Source organism: Triturus cristatus, chromosome 2_2, assembly GCF_964204655.1.
Source record: "Triturus cristatus chromosome 2_2, aTriCri1.1, whole genome shotgun sequence".
In the NCBI taxonomy this organism is placed as follows: Eukaryota; Metazoa; Chordata; class Amphibia; order Caudata; family Salamandridae; genus Triturus; species Triturus cristatus.
The window spans coordinates 819,335,758-819,355,195 of record NC_140582.1 but is presented as its reverse complement, the minus strand read 5'-3'; the positions used below and the strand labels follow the sequence as shown (position 1 = coordinate 819,355,195).

The 19,438-nt window shown below is 47.2% G+C and overlaps 1 protein-coding gene across 2 annotated transcripts in view; it reads left to right on the top strand.

Moving 5' to 3' along the window:
• Positions 1-19,438, top strand: part of ATP10D (ATPase phospholipid transporting 10D (putative)) — a 755,240-nt gene that overhangs the window by 526,363 nt on the left and 209,439 nt on the right. For both annotated transcript variants that reach the window (XM_085642148.1, XM_085642147.1), the window contains exon 16: positions 10,261-10,570. In XM_085642148.1, coding sequence (XP_085498274.1) covers positions 10,261-10,570 — 310 coding nt within the window. The remainder of the gene's footprint in view (positions 1-10,260; positions 10,571-19,438) is intronic.

Below are 19,438 nucleotides of genomic sequence, written 5' to 3'. Positions count from 1 at the left end.
TTCTGTTGGCGGTCTAGCTGGCATGTTTAGCCCTGCTTCAAGAGATGTCTCTAGCTCAGTGGTATTTTGGCTTTCAGAGTAATAGGCATCATTCGTATAACTAGGTGAAAGTAGGTTAAACCCTTACTCATCATCATTACAAGTCTCTGATAGTACTGGTGGGTTGGCAGAGGTCCTGGATTAGAGCCTGGTTGCAAAACCATGATTATGTCTTTGTGATCTCATAGCATAGCATGGGCCAGAAACGAGTTGACATTAGTTCAGGGTCAGAGATATGCTGTGAGACCAGCTCTAAGGCCAGCAAGGTTTGTGTCGAATGGAAGGAACCAGCTTTGATGTTAACACCATTTTAGAAGTTGGGACTGGATTTGCGGTGGCCCCTGAGGGGGCAGAGAGCGTCACAGGTGCCCTTCCCTGTGGAAGTTTCACAGGAGACTTCCTGCAGATGCATGGGGCTTACAGGCCAATCAGAGGCAGCTGGAATTACACTAAAGGTCTGTAGCTAGACCGCATTGAACACCACTGTCGGCAGTTAAATTTAGAGCACACCAAGAGTAACAGAGAATCGAGCTGGATTCTGGTGACACCGGACAAGTGCAATCTTTTGATAAATGCCCTTACGCCTTTTTGCTAGACTTTGAGTGGCAGGATGGAGTCGAGTCCCACATAGACTTACTTTGTTTGTTTATACTTTATCAGAAGACTGCTGCTGGGCATTGGACCTTTCGAAAGAGCGGCCTTGTGACCAAGAATGTGTCTTGGAGCGGAATCTGTGCTTCATCTGCAACCTTGTACGTTTTAGGAGAGGACATTGTTGCTTAATATGCTGTCCTAAAAATGTAGTAGTTGTCAAAAGAAAGACTAAGTTGAGAGCAGAGCTCCAGATCTTCATTTAAAGGTGGAGAAACAAAGAAACTGATATCAGCACGCAGGAATGGCATAAGTGACACTACTCTGTGCCGTCTGGTCTGGTACGGAGTTACTGCTGAGACACACCCCACCACCTACTAGTGCATCGGAGGTGTGCATCTCGACTGACTCCATCGTCGCATTAAATGCCGCTGAATACCTGCACTTCCAGATCCACACCGACCCCAAGACTACCCTCAGAGGCACCCTCATCTACAGACCCCCGGGACCACGAGCACAGTTCTGCGAAGACATCACGGACTTCATCAGCCCTCACGCCCTCCCCTCCACCGACTACATCTTCCTCGGGGACCTCAACTTCCACCTGGAGAACAACAACGACTGCAACACCACCGCCCTGCTGGACAACCTCGCCAACCTCGGACTCAAGCAACTGGTCAACACCCCCACCCACACGCTCGACCCCCTCTTCTCATCCAGCAAGCACGTCACCTTCAGCCACTCCACCGGACTTCACTGGACTGACCACAGCTGCGTCCACTTCAGCTACAAAAAGAACACGGTCCACCACCACCCGGAGCAGGTTCCCCACAGAAACTGGAGCAAGATCACCGTCGACCAGCTCGCCACCTCCCTCAGCCAGAACCCACCTGTCAGGACAACGGACCCTGACACAGCAGCCCTCGACCTCACGCAGTGGCTGACCTCCTGTGCCGACGACCTTGCCCCACTGAGGAACCCACTCACCAGGCCCAGAAGCAAGAAGGCCCCCTGGTTCACCGACGAACTCAAGGACTCCAAGAAGGCCTGCCGCACCCTCGAAGGCCTGGCTCCTCGACAAAACCGCCGACAACATGACCACCCTCAAACTCGCCACCCGCAGACATCACCAGCTCATCCGCACCACCAAGAAGAAATCTCTGAAGGAACGACTGGACAAGAATGCCCATGACAGCGAGGAGCTCTTCAACATCGTCAAGGAGTTCTCCAACCCCAGCACCGGCAACAACGACATCACTCCCTCGCAGGACCTCTGCGACTCCCTCGCCTCGTACTTCCACCGCAAGATCGCCGACATCCACAACAGTTTCGGCGAACCACCCCCGCACCCATCGGTCGAACCTACGCACCCTGCCGCCATCCTCCAAACATGGACCGAGGTGACCCCCGAAGAAACGACACGCATGATGAACACCATCCACTCCGGATCCCCGACCGACCCGTGCCCCCACCATGTCTTCAACAAGGCCGCCTCTACCATCGCACCCCACCTCCGAGACATCATCAACACCTCCTTCGACACAGCAACCTTCCCGGAGAGCTGGAAGCATGCCGAGCTCAGCGCCCTGCTGAAGAAACCAACAGCGGACCCGACCCACCTCAAGAACTTCCGCCCCATCTCGCTCCTGCCTTACCCCGCCAAAGTCATCGAGAAGGTCGTCAACAAGCAACTGGCCACCTTCCTCGAGACGAACGGATCCCTCGACCCATCGCAGTCCGGATTCAGAGCCAACCACAGCACCGAGACCGCCCTCATCGCAGCCACCGACGACATCCGAGCCCTGCTCGACAACGGTGAAACAGCGGCACTCATCCTCCTAGACCTCTCCGCAGCATTTGACACTGTCTGCCACCGCACCCTAGTCCAACGCCTCAACGACACCGGCCTCCAAGGGAAGGCTCTGGACTGGATCATCTCATACCTCTCCGGCAGAACTCAGAGAGTACGCCTCCCTCCGTTCCGCTCTGAGGCAACCAAAGTCATCTGCGGAGTCCCGCAAGGATCGTCGCTCAGCCCCACTCTCTTCAACATCTACATGAAACCCCTCGCTGCCATCACACGCAAACACAACCTCAACATCATTTCCTACGCCGATGACACCCAGCTGATTCTCTCACTCACCAAAGACCCCGACACCGCCAAAGCCAGCCTACACGGAGGGATGAGAGACGTCGCCGAATGGATGAACATCAGTCGCCTGAAATTGAACACGGACAAGACGGAAGTCCTCATCCTGGGACCGTCGCCCTCCGCATGGGACGACTCCTGGTGGCCCCCGGCCCTAGGCACCGCACCCAAGCCAACGGACCACGCACGCAACTTGGGCGTCATCCTGGACTCCTCCCTATCGATGACCAGACAAGTCAACGCCGTCTCCTCATCTTGCTTCCACACCCTCCGAATGCTCCGCAAGATCTTCCGATGGATCCCGACCGAGACCAGGAAAACGGTCACCCAGGCCCTCGTCACCAGCAGACTAGACTACGGAAACACCCTCTACGCCGGTACAACAGCCAAGCTTCAGAAGAGACTTCAGCGTATCCAGAACGCCTCCGCCCGACTCATCCTGGACGTCCCACGACGCAGCCACATCTCGAGCCACCTGAGAGGCCTGCACTGGCTCCCGGTCAACAAGAGGATCACGTTCAGACTCCTCACCCACGCACACAAATCCCTCCACGACCTGGGCCCAAGGTACCTCAACGACCGCCTGACCTTCTACACGCCCACCCGCCAGCTACGATCCGCGAATCTCGCCCTCGCCGTCGTCCCTCGCGTCCAGTGAGCCACCGCCGGAGGAAGATCCTTCTCCTACCTGGCGGCCAAGACATGGAACTCCCTGCCCGTCCACCTGCGGCTGACCCAGGACCACCTCGCCTTCAGGAAACAGCTCAAGACCTGGCTGTTCGAGCAGTAGCAGACCCCCTCCCCCAAGCGCCTTGAGACCCTTCCGGGTGAGTAGTGCGCGATATAAATTCCATGATTGATTGATTGATTGAAAGATAAAGACTAGTGAACACAGGCTCACAACTCAAAATGCACGCAGCAGCAGCTATAAATCATTGGCCAGCCATATACTCACTTTATAATGGAAGAGAAGTAGTTTATTTCTACTGCACCCCACACAAAGCGAGGCTACAACATTCACACATAATTACTCACTGCTCCCCTATGGTCGGGGCTCTTTTGTCGCTTTGGGATATCCTGTCCCACACAGTCCTCGTGTTAGCAATCATGATTATTCCCCATTCACTATTGCTAATATCCAGGGTATACCCCACTAGTATTCCGAGTCTAAAGAGTGCACTGCGACTCTGATTTAAAGTTAATAGTGTTCCTGCGCACAAGCAATCAATTTAGCAGCAAGTTCCCAGTGGGCCGTCAAGAATTAAACAAGTCTTATCTGCACTGGCAATAGGGAAGCATTAGAATTCCTGGAGTGCGCCTCATCCAGGGGTCCTTCAGCAGCTCCAGCCAAAGTCAGATGAGTTGGCTGCACGCCTACTCAGTGGCTGCATTTAGCAGGCACAGGCTCTTGCAGTGGTGCTCCTGCAGCAGTCAGAGGTTTCCAGCAGCTTCTCCAACGGGGTAAGTATTTTCTTGCGTTAGATTTGGGAGGGCGAAAGAGGGGGACTACGATCTTGTTCTTGGTCCCACGCTAGTTTGGCGGTGCTCACTCGGCATCCTCACTTATCCAACGAAGTAAAACAAGTTGCAGCCCTTGGTGATTCCGGTGACGACCTCCAATACATGAGGTCACCACCGAACGCAGTCTACGGGCTCTGTCCCAGTCAACAATGCAAAGTGATCCACAGCAGACCCTCCTGACATACAAGGTTGCCATACAAAGCTTTGGCCCTTACCGCATGGTAGTCAGTTACCACAGAGGCTCCTCCTGGCATATAGGGTCACCGCCCCTCTACTGCACAAGACTTCGGCCCTTATCACATACGGGGTCACCACACTGCTACCACGCAAGGCTTCGGCTCTTACCGCATTACACTCTTTTTAACAGGTATCTTCACGGAAGCCCTCTCCCGGCATACGGGGGTCGTCATCTCAGTCCTGCACAAGGGCAATGACCTGGCAATCTCTCTTAATGTCCCTTCTGTTGATACTTAAATCAAGTCACCATCTTGATCTTGGAAGAAATCTTCTAGCCTCCCTTCTCATTCGTGGACACACCATTACCATTCCCATGTTTCCGGGGCCCTACTGGAGTCCCATGAGAATTACCCTAGCTGCTACCCTATGGTTGAAAATCAGTCTGTTGGGAGTTCTTCTCCCACTTTGGCTTCGAGCCATTATGCTCTAGCCCTTTGTGAATCCTGTTACCTAACCACTTGTCAACTAACACTGCAAGTTTGTCTGCATCCCTCCCTGTCAAATCAGACATGTATTGCCTAGGCGGGTTAGAGTACTCCTCTTTGAGTCACTCTGTCACCATCAACTGGTTAATGGACCAAAAGTCCTTGGCCTCCATCCCTCCTACCCACTCATTACAATCACGCAATGCACCATGAATCCAAGCTTCAAAGGGACACCATCCTCTCTCTAGTAGTCTTAGAATCCCTGCAGGTCCTGAACTCGCTACAGGCCAAACCTCCTAATCAGAACTTCCTTCATTCACTCATAGACCATGTTGTCTGTCGCAGGCAATCTCCAAGTGATGGTTGTCCCTTCCAATGACTTGTGCCCAATTCAGGCAGCTGCCTTAGACAGCCTGTGCCTCACATACGACTTCCAAGCTCACAAACCATTCTAAAATATCCTGACTTTCCACATGCACAATATATTTCGGAACCTTGGCCACAGCCTGGCCTGAACTGGATGTAGAGTCACTTATCTCAGACAAAGTAGTCGTTGCTGTCATCCTAAGCGTCGAAGTGTCTCTCTCTCTCTATATCTCAAGAACTATCCTTTCCCGCTTCATCTCTTTCCTTTTCCTTTTGGTTCTTTTCCAACTCTCTCTGTTCCTCCTCACTCTGTCTTGGTTTCTCCTCCTTGGCCCTTTCCTCCTGTCTCTCCTACCTGTTCTCCTCTTGTTCCTGGTGAGCTAGTCTTAGCTTTTCCTTTTAAACTTCTGCCATTCTCATCTTCCTCAGCCTTAGCTTTCTGAAGTACCAGCTGTAAGCTCATGGTCTCAGCCCATGCAAATTGGTTACAGTGGTGCCCTAAAATTCGAGGTGGTGTACACATCTAAGGTATTCTAGAAACTAAAGGTGGTGATTGTCTTGGTGAAACTCTTTAAAATGCATTAGGGCACATACGTGTGTGTCTGGGCTAGATCTGTGCTAAGGGGATCCTAGAACTTGAATCCCACAGCGCTCTTACAGGGTTCCTACCATAGTTCCCTCCCCAGAGTCGATTGCAGCCTCATCCCTTTCACCGATTATTGCAAACTGATCCCTAATAAAATTAGCAACGACCTCTGTCCCTGGGAATCCTCCACCCTTTGTTCCTACATAAGTCCTTCATCTGATCTATGGAGATGGGGCTGAGGTAAATTCCATTGTCAGTGTATGTCTCCTTTGTGCGTAGAATAAACTTGACTTATTGTACTACTGGCACAAATTGGAAATGGCTAATGCCACAACTGTATACAGGCTCCTAAGCGTTAGGCGCCCCATCGATTGCTGCAAATTTTCAGAATTTCTTTCTGGGGGCCATGGGGCACGCAAGGGTTACTTGGCCCAACCTTGGTGGTTGCCGCCTTTTACTCCTGATGTACCGATCCTGACTTACTATGGATCCCTTGTAACTGGGCCAAGTACCTCTTCTGTGCTTGACTCTCAGGGTTGCGTGATCGAAGCAGTCCCAAGGATTCATCAGGGCGGGGGAAGGTGTAGATTCAGATTAATGAAAACTGGCTCACAACTCAAAATGTGTTCAGGCGCAGCATCAAATCATTATCCAGTCAAATACTCACTTTTATAACAAAAGAGAAGTATTTTAGTTCTACCGCATACCACACATAGGAAGAATAAGGCAGTAACACTGATCTCTGGGCTCTAGTTTCTCTTTTGCGATTCCCTGTCCCACGAAATCCTTACATTGGCGATCGTTGTTATTCACCGTTCACTATTGATAACATCCAGGGTATGCCTCACTAGTAGTCAGAGTCTCAAGAGTAGACAATGACTTTGATTTTAAGTCAGTAGGTTTCCAGACTACACATGTTCGATTTAGCCGCAAGTTGCCCCAGTGACATCAGACCCAAAACAAGTGTCACTCTCACCGGCTGGAGAGAAGCGTTTGGAGTCCTAGTGTGTGATTCACCCGTGGGTGATCTTAACAGCTGCAGCCCAAGCCCGATGAGTTGGCTGTATGCAGACTCTGCTGCTACACTCTGTAAGTGCAGGTTCTTCCCCCACGGATGTGCTTCTCCGGCGGCTGCAGGTTTCCTGCGGCTTCTCCTGCGGGGTAAGTGTTTACTCACTCTCGATAGTGAGAGAGAAGGGGATGGCTATGACAATCCTGTTGTGGGTCCCTCACTTTGCTGATGGTGCTCTCACTGCATCCTTATCCAAGGGGTTGAGCAAGTTGCAGTCTTTGTTGCTCCCGGTAACCTACAGTTCTCTACAGCTTGCTGTCCACTGGCTTCGGCCCAGTCAGCATGGCAAATGTATCCATGGTGCCCCCTCCTGGTATACTGTTGCCACTCTAGGCTTTGGCCCTTACAGTACGGCAGTCTCACAAGGTGGCCCTTCCTGGCATACAGAATTGCCACACTGCTACAACGCAAGGCTTGGGCCCTTACCACACAGCAGTCTTTCCAGTGGCTGTATTCACAGTGGCGCTCTCCTGGCATTCGGGGGTCGCTGGCTCAGTCCTGAACTATGGAAATAACCACATTGGTGCAGTAGCCATTTATTCACACCTCGCACAGGTGATCACCCATCAGAGCTTCCCACTTTATCTTACACCCTCCAATGCTTTCCTCTTCCTCAAAGAGGATACTGATCTTGGAAAGCAGGTAGGTGCTGTATCTTCAGGCCCCAGGACAGGTGGTCTTGAATTCCCTGGGTAATGTTCCCTCACCCAGCAAGGAGGCTAGCAGGCCTTGGCCCCCAGTCCTGGTCACAGGCAGAAGTCTTGCAGTGCTACCCCTCTTCACACAGCCCATCTGGCTGCTTGGCAGATGACAGCCTCACTCCAGTGGCACAGGTTAAAAAGGACTTGTTCACTTATACTGATAACTGCACAAATACGCTGCCACCACTGCCCTTGTGCTGTTTAGCTCCTACTGCAGGCAGTAGCCTTCTACCACCATTAGAGTAGTGCTTTGGGCGCCACTCCTGGTGCATCAAGATCGCAATGTGTGAGACAGGTTTATGTCATGGTGCACATGCATGATCCGTGTTTTCCTAGGACTACTAAAATCAGCATTAGGAATCCTAACATCAGTACAGTTGGGTGGGCAGGGGTGCATGTCCATTTCCATGCAGGGGACATTCCCATGCCTACAGAAGCAAATCCACCTTTTTGCATCATCACAATACATTTTCTACCTTTTTTGAGATTATATGTTTGCTGTTTTCTAACTTTGTGCAGTTTACCCCTGCTAACCAGGAGTAGCATGTTCCTTCACCTTTAAAGATGGCTAATTTGGATTATCCCTGATATTCCTCTGACCAATAAGTCTCTAGTATATATAGTAGAAATGTACCCAGGGTCTATAAATGAAATGCCACCATTCTACGCAGCACCTATGGTGCCAGCCACATAGTTGGCCTGTTAAACATAGCTTCAGGCCTGCCATTTGTAGCAGCCTAAAGAACTCTGTCACATCTGTCAAACTAACCCTTTTTGAAAGGTAGGAAACCCTGCTTATAAGTAATAACTCTCTCCTTAGGTGCATCTTGTTATCCTCAAGGTAGGGTGTCTGAAATTTAAAAGTGGAACAGGTAAAATTAAATTGGTCTCGCTCATCCAGTCACTAGACCCAAAAAGCTATTTTTACCGGCAGAACTCGAAATAGATCCTAGAAAATATTGAAGTACAGATTAGAAACTTTAATTTACAACTGTTGGCAGGAAACTACTAAAATAGTCCTTCTAAGGTTATTCTCAACATTTATTAAAATTGCAATTCATTGGAGAATTTCTTTGTTATACATATTTAGAAAAAGTAACTTTTAGAAAGTTTTCTCTTTCCTGCCTGAAGACCTTAGAGGCTAATTTGCATTGGTCTACCAGCAACTGCACGGGAAGTGAGGTGTGAAAACCATTCCCAAAGCAGGACAGTGGCTTAGGCCTGGTGACCGGATGGACTGTTTGTGGGTCATGAAGTCCCTATCAGCCCATGCCTGATAGTTTAGGTGGACCCAGAAGCTTCATCAGCTTGAAGGGTACAGAGGTGAAGCTTGCCCCATTCATAGTTCATATAAGGAGAGACCGGAAGAAGGGAAAGCCTATATCCACAAGGCCCACACTAGCCAGACTGGGTTTGAATTCAGTAGGAGTGTGGCTACCTCAAGAAGTGGTTTGTAGTGGACACATGGGAAGGAAGGGACTGTACATTTCACTGCCCACCCTGCTAGTTGGGAGGAAGTGTTCACTCATCTTGCATTTTGTTAGTGAGCTGCACTGTGGTAGTGTTCGCAGTAAGGCAAGCTGAATGTGCAGCAAAAGTGGGTACGGTTGGCCCCAGCAAACGTTTTCCCCATTGCTTTGAAAGTATCTAGGAGTCTCCTTCACCCACTGGCTAGTGCAAACTACAAATGTGGCACCCCAACGATACCTCCTCAAAGCAATTTCTTGGCCTGCAGAGGATCAGAAGAGGACAGAAGATTGAAGCTGATCCCTCTTGTACCCAGGACAATGAAGTGGACTCCAAGAGTCAGTTGGGTGGCCTATTGTGTTGCTACAGGGCACAACAAGCTGGAAGGCGTCTTTTTCCTGAGTGACCAGTCATAGTTGGTATTTGCTGGTGGCCTCTACTGACCCCCTAGTGCTGTCTCTGAGGTACTGGGCACTTTAGAAAAGACCTAGAGGACTTGCTCCAGAAACCCTGAAAAGTTGGGACTCTGCAAAGGTGCCCGATATTGATTCACCTTCCTCTTATACAGTTTCAGACGTGCCCTGCTAAAGGACTTTGACTGCCATAAAAAAAAGATTCAGACAGAAGGGTAAAAAAGTCAAATCTAAGATTGGAACGAACCCGCTTGATATCTGACCGGCACTCCATTGTGGTCTGCCTGAAATTGCGCCTAGGTCCCAGTCTAGAGCTTCGAGGGTTCTTATTGACACTTAGTGCCTGTTGTTACTATTTTTAATAAAGTGTAAATATCTATAATTAAAATGTTTTATTCTTTTCCCTGTTTACTTATTGTATGTTTCACTTTAAATGGCAATTAAATGTGTACCTAACACATAATAATGCAATTATGTCTCTTAAATAAAAGCCCTGTTTTCATAGTTTATTGATAATATATTGTGATAGCCAAGATCCACCTGTCTGTTCAGATAATTCTGAACTCTCAATCATTCCTTGACTGTTTCTTGTATGTTTGCTATTTAAGATGCCTGGGTTAATATAGCAATGACACATCATCCCAAATGTTCTAACTGTACTCTGTCTTTTCTTTGCCTACCCACCTTGCAAAGAATTCTTGTGACGTATTGATGGACAGGATCATGGAAGGAATTGAAAGAAATGTTCCTCTTAAGGGCCTCAATCCAAAACCTCCTTTGAGTCTGAACCTGCCTTCCTCGGCTCTAATTCCAGAAATGCACATTGGTTTAGTAATTGATGGGAAGACACTCGAATTTGCACTGCATGAGAGTCTACAAAGTAAATTCCTGCAGCTCACCAAGCATTGTCGAACTGTCATCGTTTGTAGAGCAACACCACTGCAGAAAAGTGAAGTGGTCAGATTGGTGCAAAACAAGTTAAAGGTCTTGACTTTAGCCATAGGTAAGTCTTGCTGTATCTGTAAAGTGTTTTATGGTCTTATACATAACACCAGTAATACTACTGCACAGAAAATGTAACCTCACCTTTTGGGAATTGGGAGGTATATTGTCAAATAATGTATTATGTATATTTTGTTAAATGTTGTATTGTACTTCTCTTGTGTGTTGCAGGAGGAAAGTTTTAAAGTATAATATTGAAGTTTTTCTTAATTAAGAAAAAGAAAACAAACAATACACTTTGGTTTCACACTTCATACTTGTACAGTCACTTGTACAGTCATTAGCAAAGGTTCCACTGCTTCACACAGTGCAATATTTCAATATAACTCCTGTTCAACACACAGTATATTATTTCCATGTATCTGAGTTTCCTTTTATAAAGTACCTACAAATACCTTCCGAGGGTAGGTTAGGACTATTGAAGGAAACCTTTACTTGTAATTAACCTTAAGAGAACTCTGTAAATTCACAACCCTACTTTTCAAAGAGCCATTTTGTATGCTGATGGTGGAACAGTAAGTGAATAGATACTTTTTTGAGATGGAGGTAGAGCATTCCAAGTTTGTTTTTTAAAAGTGTGATCATACATCCTCCAAAGAAGTTCTCCTAATGTTAGGACAGTAAATCACCCCCAGAGAAAGTGGGCAACCCACAGCTCCTATTGTTCAAAAAGTACTTTTTGGAACAATGAAATAAGGATAAATGAATAGATAGCTTTCTTGCAGCCACAGAGCGTTTCATGCTTCCAGAGCCTAAAACAAAGATTTTCTGGCCTGGCTAAAAAGCGTAAACTTGTGTGATTGAATTTAGAATTGCAGCAGAGGTTCCAAAGAAGAATGCTGCAGAGTGGTTCTCCATGTTGAACAAAGCTAGTTGTGATGGTAAATCCTTTTCAGAGAGCAGACCGCTTTGTTCTTTTTCTGATGCTTTGCCGACACAGAGTGAGTTTTCCTCATTTCAAAGACCAGCCTGACTGCTGCGCTCTGTATTGACTATAAGCCAGAATTACATTTTACTGGAAGGATGAGCTAGTTGAGACTGACTGTGTAATTGAGATCGGACAAAAGAGCGATTTACTGTGAGAAGTTTAAGACAAGAACAATAAGTGTCGAAACGTAAGATGATGTAAATGGGCTTTGGTTATTAGATCAGTTTGGGAAGCAAGAGATAACTCTGGGTCCTCCAATCAACACCTGCTCTTTACCCAATATTTAGATTTAAGAGTAAAGCCCATTAAGGGAGGACAGTAGGCGGCGTACCAAGAAAAGAAATCAGAACAGTTTGCAGATATATATATATATATATCTACTGGCGGTCGCCAGTAGATAGTCATAGTTAGGACCCTGTTTCCATAGGAAAACCGCAACATTCTATTTGGAATAACTTTGGTGCCGGTCGACGAATCCTCGTGAAATTTTCAAAACTAATGGGACGCTACGCTACGCTCCTACCCTGAAAGTCTCGGGGGGGATTCGTCAAGCGGGGGCTGAGAAAAAAGGGGGGTCCCAAAACGCGTTTTTCCCATGCATTTTTCCATAGGACCTTTAGACACAGCTACAGCTCGAACGGCTGAACAGAGTTACTTGAAATTTGGCAGAGAGGTAGTCTACAGGTCAAGGAAGTGCCTTTTGTAGGTCTGGTGTAAATCTGTTCAGTAGTTCCTGAGACAATAGCATTTAAATCAATATATATATCTGTGGCAGCTTACGGTGCGCTTACCGTGCGCTTACGGTAAGCTTACCGTACGCGTACGGTGCCGTGCGCGAGCGCGATTCTGATTGGCTGTTAGATCTCAGTAAACATTCGAATCGGTCGAAACCAGGAAGCTGCGGCCGCCATTTTCTCTCTCGCACTCTGAGGGGGGGGGAGGAAAAACAAAGGCTAAAAACATGTAAAGGGGCTGTTTAGACAGCTCCTAACCTCCTAGCCTTGATTAAGGTGTCCCAAACGAACCCCCAAGTCAAAAAATCCAATTTTATTTTTTTTAGAAAAAACGCCGATTACGCTTATCGTACGCGTACGGTAAAAATTAATTAAAATAAAAAAATTATCCACACTATCCCCACCCCGTGTGTAAAAGGTGTCCGCAGGGCACCTTTTGTGCATGGCATATCAATCAATGGAACATGTAAAAGATAACCTTTCACAACGAAGCGCATAATATGTCCTCCATGTGCTGACGGTGCGCGAAGCGCATCGTGCGTACATGGCCCATCCAGCGTAACGTGGGCACGCGGTGCGCGTAGCGCACCGCGTGCCTACCGTGCGTGCACGGCACTAACTGCGTAAAGTGGGCGCGCGAAGCGCACCGCGTGCTCACTGTGCGCGAAGCGCACCGTGCGCGCACGGAACGAACTGCGTTAAGTGGGCGCGCACGCCACGAATGGCGTAAAGTAACTTAGCATTTAAAAAACCGTACAAATTCACTGAAAAAACCATAGGTTTCACACACGTTATAGTTAGGAATTAGCATTTAAAAAACCTTGTAAATTCACTGAAAAAACCATAGGTTTCACACATGTTATAGTTAGCTGGACATTTTACTCATAAAAAACCAATGAAATTCCCCCGTTATAGTTAGTGCAGGCAACTATAACTCACGCGACCGCAATCCTCTGCTGATGACATATGTGTCTTTATGAAAAAAAAATATTTGTAATATATGTATAGCTAAAATTTAATGGAAGAAGACATGGGCAAATAAGTGTCTAAATACAGTATTAGCATCAGCAGAGGATTGCGGTCGCGTGAGTTACAGTTGCCTGCACTAACTATAACGGGGGAATTTCATTGGTTTTTTATGAGTAAAATGTCCAGCTAACTATAACATGTGTGAAACCTATGGTTTTTTCAGTGAATTTACAAGGTTTTTTAAATGCTAATTCCTAACTATAACGTGTGTGAAACCTATGGTTTTTTCAGTGAATATATATATATATATATATATATATATATATATATATATATATATATATACATGGGAGGAAGCTTTGGTTTGGATATATATATATATATATATATATATATATATATATATATATATATATATATATATATATATATATATATATATATATATATATCCAAACCAAAGCTTCCTCCCATGAAGAAAAAGCGCAATACAGCTCCGGGGTAAAATTGACAAAGGCTTTATTTTCAAAGGCGCGTAGTGCTCAAAGTTCCTGAAACGCTCAGGCAGACGCGTTTCAAGCCTCCAATGGCTCTCTTCAGTGCCGGTTTCACGAACTTCTGTGCTCTGTAAGGGGGTCCAACAAGATGCAGCTGTGAAATAGACCGCTCCCTCTGTGATGTCATCACTCCTCCTCCAATGGAAGGTGTGCTAGCCCCTTGAGCTCACACCTTGCTGAGCAGATGCATGCTGGTTAGTGTAGTTCACATGGAGTGTCTGTGTAGTAACAGCGTTTCTCCTAACAACAAGTGATGCCCCAACGAAGTTGGTTGTGTTCCACACGTTAGCTTCAGATGCCCAGCGGTATGGGACAAAGTCTATTGCCAACCCCTTGTCAGGCGAATCGTTTCGCCTACTCTCTCCCCTTGCCGCTTGTCAAACCATGTGACTGTCTGGGCAGCTGGGGGGGCGCCGTGTTGATGCAGTCCATGCAAGAAATCCACAACGTGCTGGTCTCTTCACGGTGCTCCAGAACGAGAGGGTGTATTGCTAGTCAGCGACCTGCTTGCTGACTTAACATCCAAACCAAAGCTTCCTCCCATGAAGAAAAAGCGCAATACAGCTCCGGGGTAAAATTGACAAAGGCTTTATTTTCAAAGGCGCGTAGTGCTCAAAGTTCCTGAAACGCTCAGGCAGACGCGTTTCAAGCCTCCAATGGCTCTCTTCAGTGCCGGTTTCACGAACTTCTGTGCTCTGTAAGGGGGTCCAACAAGATGCAGCTGTGAAATAGACCGCTCCCTCTGTGATGTCATCACTCCTCCTCCAATGGAAGGTGTGCTAGCCCCTTGAGCTCACACCTTGCTGAGCAGATGCATGCTGGTTAGTGTAGTTCACATGGAGTGTCTGTGTAGTAACAGCGTTTCTCCTAACAACAAGTGATGCCCCAACGAAGTTGGTTGTGTTCCACACGTTAGCTTCAGATGCCCAGCGGTATGGGACAAAGTCTATTGCCAACCCCTTGTCAGGCGAATCGTTTCGCCTACTCTCTCCCCTTGCCGCTTGTCAAACCATGTGGTTGTCTGGGCAGCTGGGGGGGCGCCGTGTTGATGCAGTCCATGCAAGAAATCCACAACGTGCTGGTCTCTTCACGGTGCTCCAGAACGAGAGGGTGTATTGCTAGTCAGCGACCTGCTTGCTGACTTAACATCCAAACCAAAGCTTCCTCCCATGAAGAAAAAGCGCAATACAGCTCCGGGGTAAAATTGACAAAGGCTTTATTTTCAAAGGCGCGTAGTGCTCAAAGTTCCTGAAACGCTCAGGCAGACGCGTTTCAAGCCTCCAATGGCTCTCTTCAGTGCCGGTTTCACGAACTTCTGTGCTCTGTAAGGGGGTCCAACAAGATGCAGCTGTGAAATAGACCGCTCCCTCTGTGATGTCATCACTCCTCCTCCAATGGAAGGTGTGCTAGCCCCTTGAGCTCACACCTTGCTGAGCAGATGCATGCTGGTTAGTGTAGTTCACATGGAGTGTCTGTGTAGTAACAGCGTTTCTCCTAACAACAAGTGATGCCCCAACGAAGTTGGTTGTGTTCCACACGTTAGCTTCAGATGCCCAGCGGTATGGGACAAAGTCTATTGCCAACCCCTTGTCAGGCGAATCGTTTCGCCTACTCTCTCCCCTTGCCGCTTGTCAAACCATGTGGCTGTCTGGGCAGCTGGGGGGGCGCCGTGTTGATGCAGTCCATGCAAGAAATCCACAACGTGCTGGTCTCTTCACGGTGCTCCAGAACGAGAGGGTGTATTGCTAGTCAGCGACCTGCTTGCTGACTTAACATCCAAACCAAAGCTTCCTCCCATGAAGAAAAAGCGCAATACAGCTCCGGGGTAAAATTGACAAAGGCTTTATTTTCAAAGGCGCGTAGTGCTCAAAGTTCCTGAAACGCTCAGGCAGACGCGTTTCAAGCCTCCAATGGCTCTCTTCATTTGCGGCATCTGAGGAAGTTTGGATTACGAAACGCGTCATGCCGTCACATTAAAGAGCAGCTTCGACCCTTGAACCCGTGTGTGCTTTTCTTTCTGCAGAGAAGCAGAGGAGTTGGGTTTGGATATATATATATATTTATATATATATTCACTGAAAAATAAAGGTTAAAGTGATGTTATAGTTAAGTGAATATGCCAGTGACAATATTAACGTTTTGAACACACAAAAAACAGACAAATTCACCAGTTATAGGTAGCAGAGCTAAGTATGACTTTCGCCCTGTCATGCACTGCTTAGGACCTCACATATTACATCACTCATGACATGTTCGATGACATCACTTATGACTTCTTAAATGCCATTGATGACAGCACTGATTACATCACTGATGATATCATCCAATGGGTGTATTTGTGTGTGTGTTTTTTTTTGTTTTTTTTTAGTTTATATAGTGGCCAGTAACTAACATATTACTTTTCAAAATGCATGTGCTCCTAATGCATCATAGGTGTGTAGAGGAATGGAACACGTTATAAATCTTTATATTTAAGAGTAACTCTGTGTGCAGGTGACAGTTGCTGACTAGTGCTCAGTATGTTCCACACACGTTTTTTGGTACTGCAGAAAAAGTTTTCAACAGGGCAAAGATTCTACGTACTACATACTAAGTATTGTAAGCAGCCTTGAGTAATTAGAATTGTCTCAGCATGACCACTTCTAAATAACATAGAAGGCTGAGTGCCCCAGGTACTAACCTATTTACATGTTGTTGTTTTGCTTCAGAATATGGGCTATCTGTAAAGTTTTCACCACAGTATGAAGTCTGATCTCTAGAACCTTCAGACCTTGGTTATTTTAAGTGAGTAGTCTCTCCTTGAACATGTTTTGTATAGAGTGTACATTGTTCTTAGTAGATCACTTTTAATACTCTGCGGTGTATTCCGCATGAGTTTCACTGTCTGAAAACAGTGTGGTACAGAGTAAACCGTCTCCACAACAAACACTGTTTAAGGTACCCACTTTTCTACTGATACCTACTTCATATCTCACTGTATGTTTGGTTGCTGTGAGAGGTTTTATTCAGGTAAGGACTGTCTGTAGTAGGGCATTAGTTATGTAACAGGGCTTTAGTATCTGGAAGTACCTGTTTTTTTCTGAAGAGGTTACCCTTTTATCTGTGGTTATTAGTCAACATGAACTCTGCTGCCCATGAAGTGTATGGTTTTGCATCAATGTTGCACATAACAGAAGCTTACTTCACCTATAGACATTGTATCCATGATAGCATTAATGCTGCTCTATATTATTCTAAGCTATTTTGAACTTACATTCATAGCTCTAATGCTGTATCAGTTTATAGAGCAATGTGTGCAAAAGAAGCTTGGATGATGTCAACAGCGATGTCATCACTGATGTAATTTGAGTTGTCATCTGTTAAGTCCTAAATAAAGTCATAGAACATGTCATCAGTGATGTAATATGTGAGGTCATAAGCAGTGCTTGGCAGGGGCACAAGTTAAAGTTCGCTCCGCGAACTATAACTGATGACTTTGTATTTTCTTGTTTTGTTTTTTAGGTCAAAACGTTAATGTTGTCACTGTAACCTATAGTAATATTGTATCACCATACGTAAAGCCAACCCTCTGCTGCGCATGGCCGGCCAGCAGCCAGGTCCTGTAGTGAACCCCCCATCCCCCAAGCACACGTTTGGGTTCACATGGAAGCCTAGGGGCCAGTCCTGCCGGATCGTCGCTTGGTGCTGAAGCCAGCATTGCTCCCGCATGAAGAGGAACCAGCTTTTTATGCCTGCTCCCTCTGGGCGGGAGCGGTATAAGTTATGTTTTCCTGCCCGCATCAGTGTGGGCATGCAAACAGACCACAAGGCTGCTCCCAGACTGAGTTTGCTCCTGTTTGGTAGGGGATTTAAAAGTGCTTCCACCAGACGTGAGCAAACACACGTTTCCCTGCTCTGCTAATGCAGGGACAGATACTGCTGTGTTCCAAGTGTGGGCTCCCTGGGACACTGTTGGTGAACCTTCAAAGGCTCATGGAGGGTGGCCACGTGGCACCCCTCCCTTTTAATTCAAGTAACAGCCCTTAGGATTTGGGCCCCCAGGGCCTTTTTGAGACTCGGGAGGGGGGACCCCTTCCCTTTTGTTTGCATTTCGTTCTGGGGGAGGGAGTCCCACGTCCTATATAGGCTCCGAGAGGGAGGGCTGCGAGCCCCCTCCCTTTATTTTATTACTCAGCCCCGGGGGATGAGGTTCCCAGGGCCTTTAGAGGCTTGAGAAGTGGGGGGTGGGGCTAATTCAGCCCTGAGGAATATAGGTCACCTTTGTCTCAGGGAGGTGGGGGCAAATGCCCTGCACCTCTACAATAATATATGCTAACCACCGGGAGATGGACTGGGTCTCTACCATTACACTACATAACGGTTCTTAATACTAACCTTTTACCTAGTTACAGCAGTGTCCAAAGATGACATGGGGATTTCTACGAAAAGCTTTAGCCTCATTCATTATGCGTGAGGATTCTTGGAATCACAGCAGGACAGCAGGCCTACCATCTCCTGCATAATTGTATTGTATTGTATTGTATAAAATATTTATATCGCGCAACTATCACCCCACGGGTATCCTGGCGCATAGAGACCATGATGACATAAGGCAACCAATCGATTCGGCCACTAAACGGGAAACCTACTAGCTGTTTCTGGCAAATAGCCAGGTCTTAAGGTTCTTCCTAAATAACAGTAAAGAGTCTACTTGTCTAAGGGTTAGGGGAATTTCATTCCATAGACAGGCTGCTGCCAGGCCGAAAGCTCTGCCCCCTAGCTTTGTCGAATTAACTCTGGCAACAGACGCCAGGCTTTGGCTGGCGGACCGGAGGAGTCTTTTGGGCGCATACCAGGTCAGCCGTTCTTGTAAGGAGAGCGGACCTGAGTCATGGAGCGCTCTAAAGACAAGACATAGAGATTTAAAACTGACTCTGTCCTTGATAGGAAGCCAGTGTAGGTCCCTCAGTGCCAGCGTCGCGGAGGAGTTACGCTGTCTCTTAAGGGCCAATTTAGCTGCCATAGACTGGACTCTTTGCAACCCCTGTAGAATGTACTTGGGAGCACCCAGATACAGGGAGTTGCAATAGTCCAGTCTACTCATGATGATGCTACGGACCACCAAAGGCCTCACTTCACTAGATAGTAGAGGAAGGATCTGACGGAGGGCTCTCAATAGTGCAAAACATATGCCAATTGTTTTATTGGCCTGGGTTTTCATTTGAAGGTCTTCATCAAACATGACTCCCAGGTTGCGCACCGTCCTGGATGCCTCTATAAGGGCATCCTCTGGTCCGAACCTGAATTCACCTATTAGTTGTCTGGACAGTCTCGCTGCACCACAGTACAGCAGCTCTGTTTTCCCCGCATTGAGCTGGAGAGAATTAGCTCCTAGCCAGTCTGAGATCTGCCCCATACACGCCTGAAAGGAACTCATGGATACTGCATGCTTTCCTCGGATGGAAAAAGACAATTGAATGTCATCGGCATAGTTGATAACATCAATCCCAAAAGATTTTATGATGGGGATCAAAGGGCTTAGATAGACATTAAAAAGAATCGGGCCGATTGCTGAGCCCTGGGTTACTCCAGAGCATACTGGGGACCAGGAGGAGACATATGGCACCATACTGACCGCCTGCTGTCGACCTGACAAATAAGATTGAAACCATTTCAGGGCACATCCCCTCACTCCAATACTC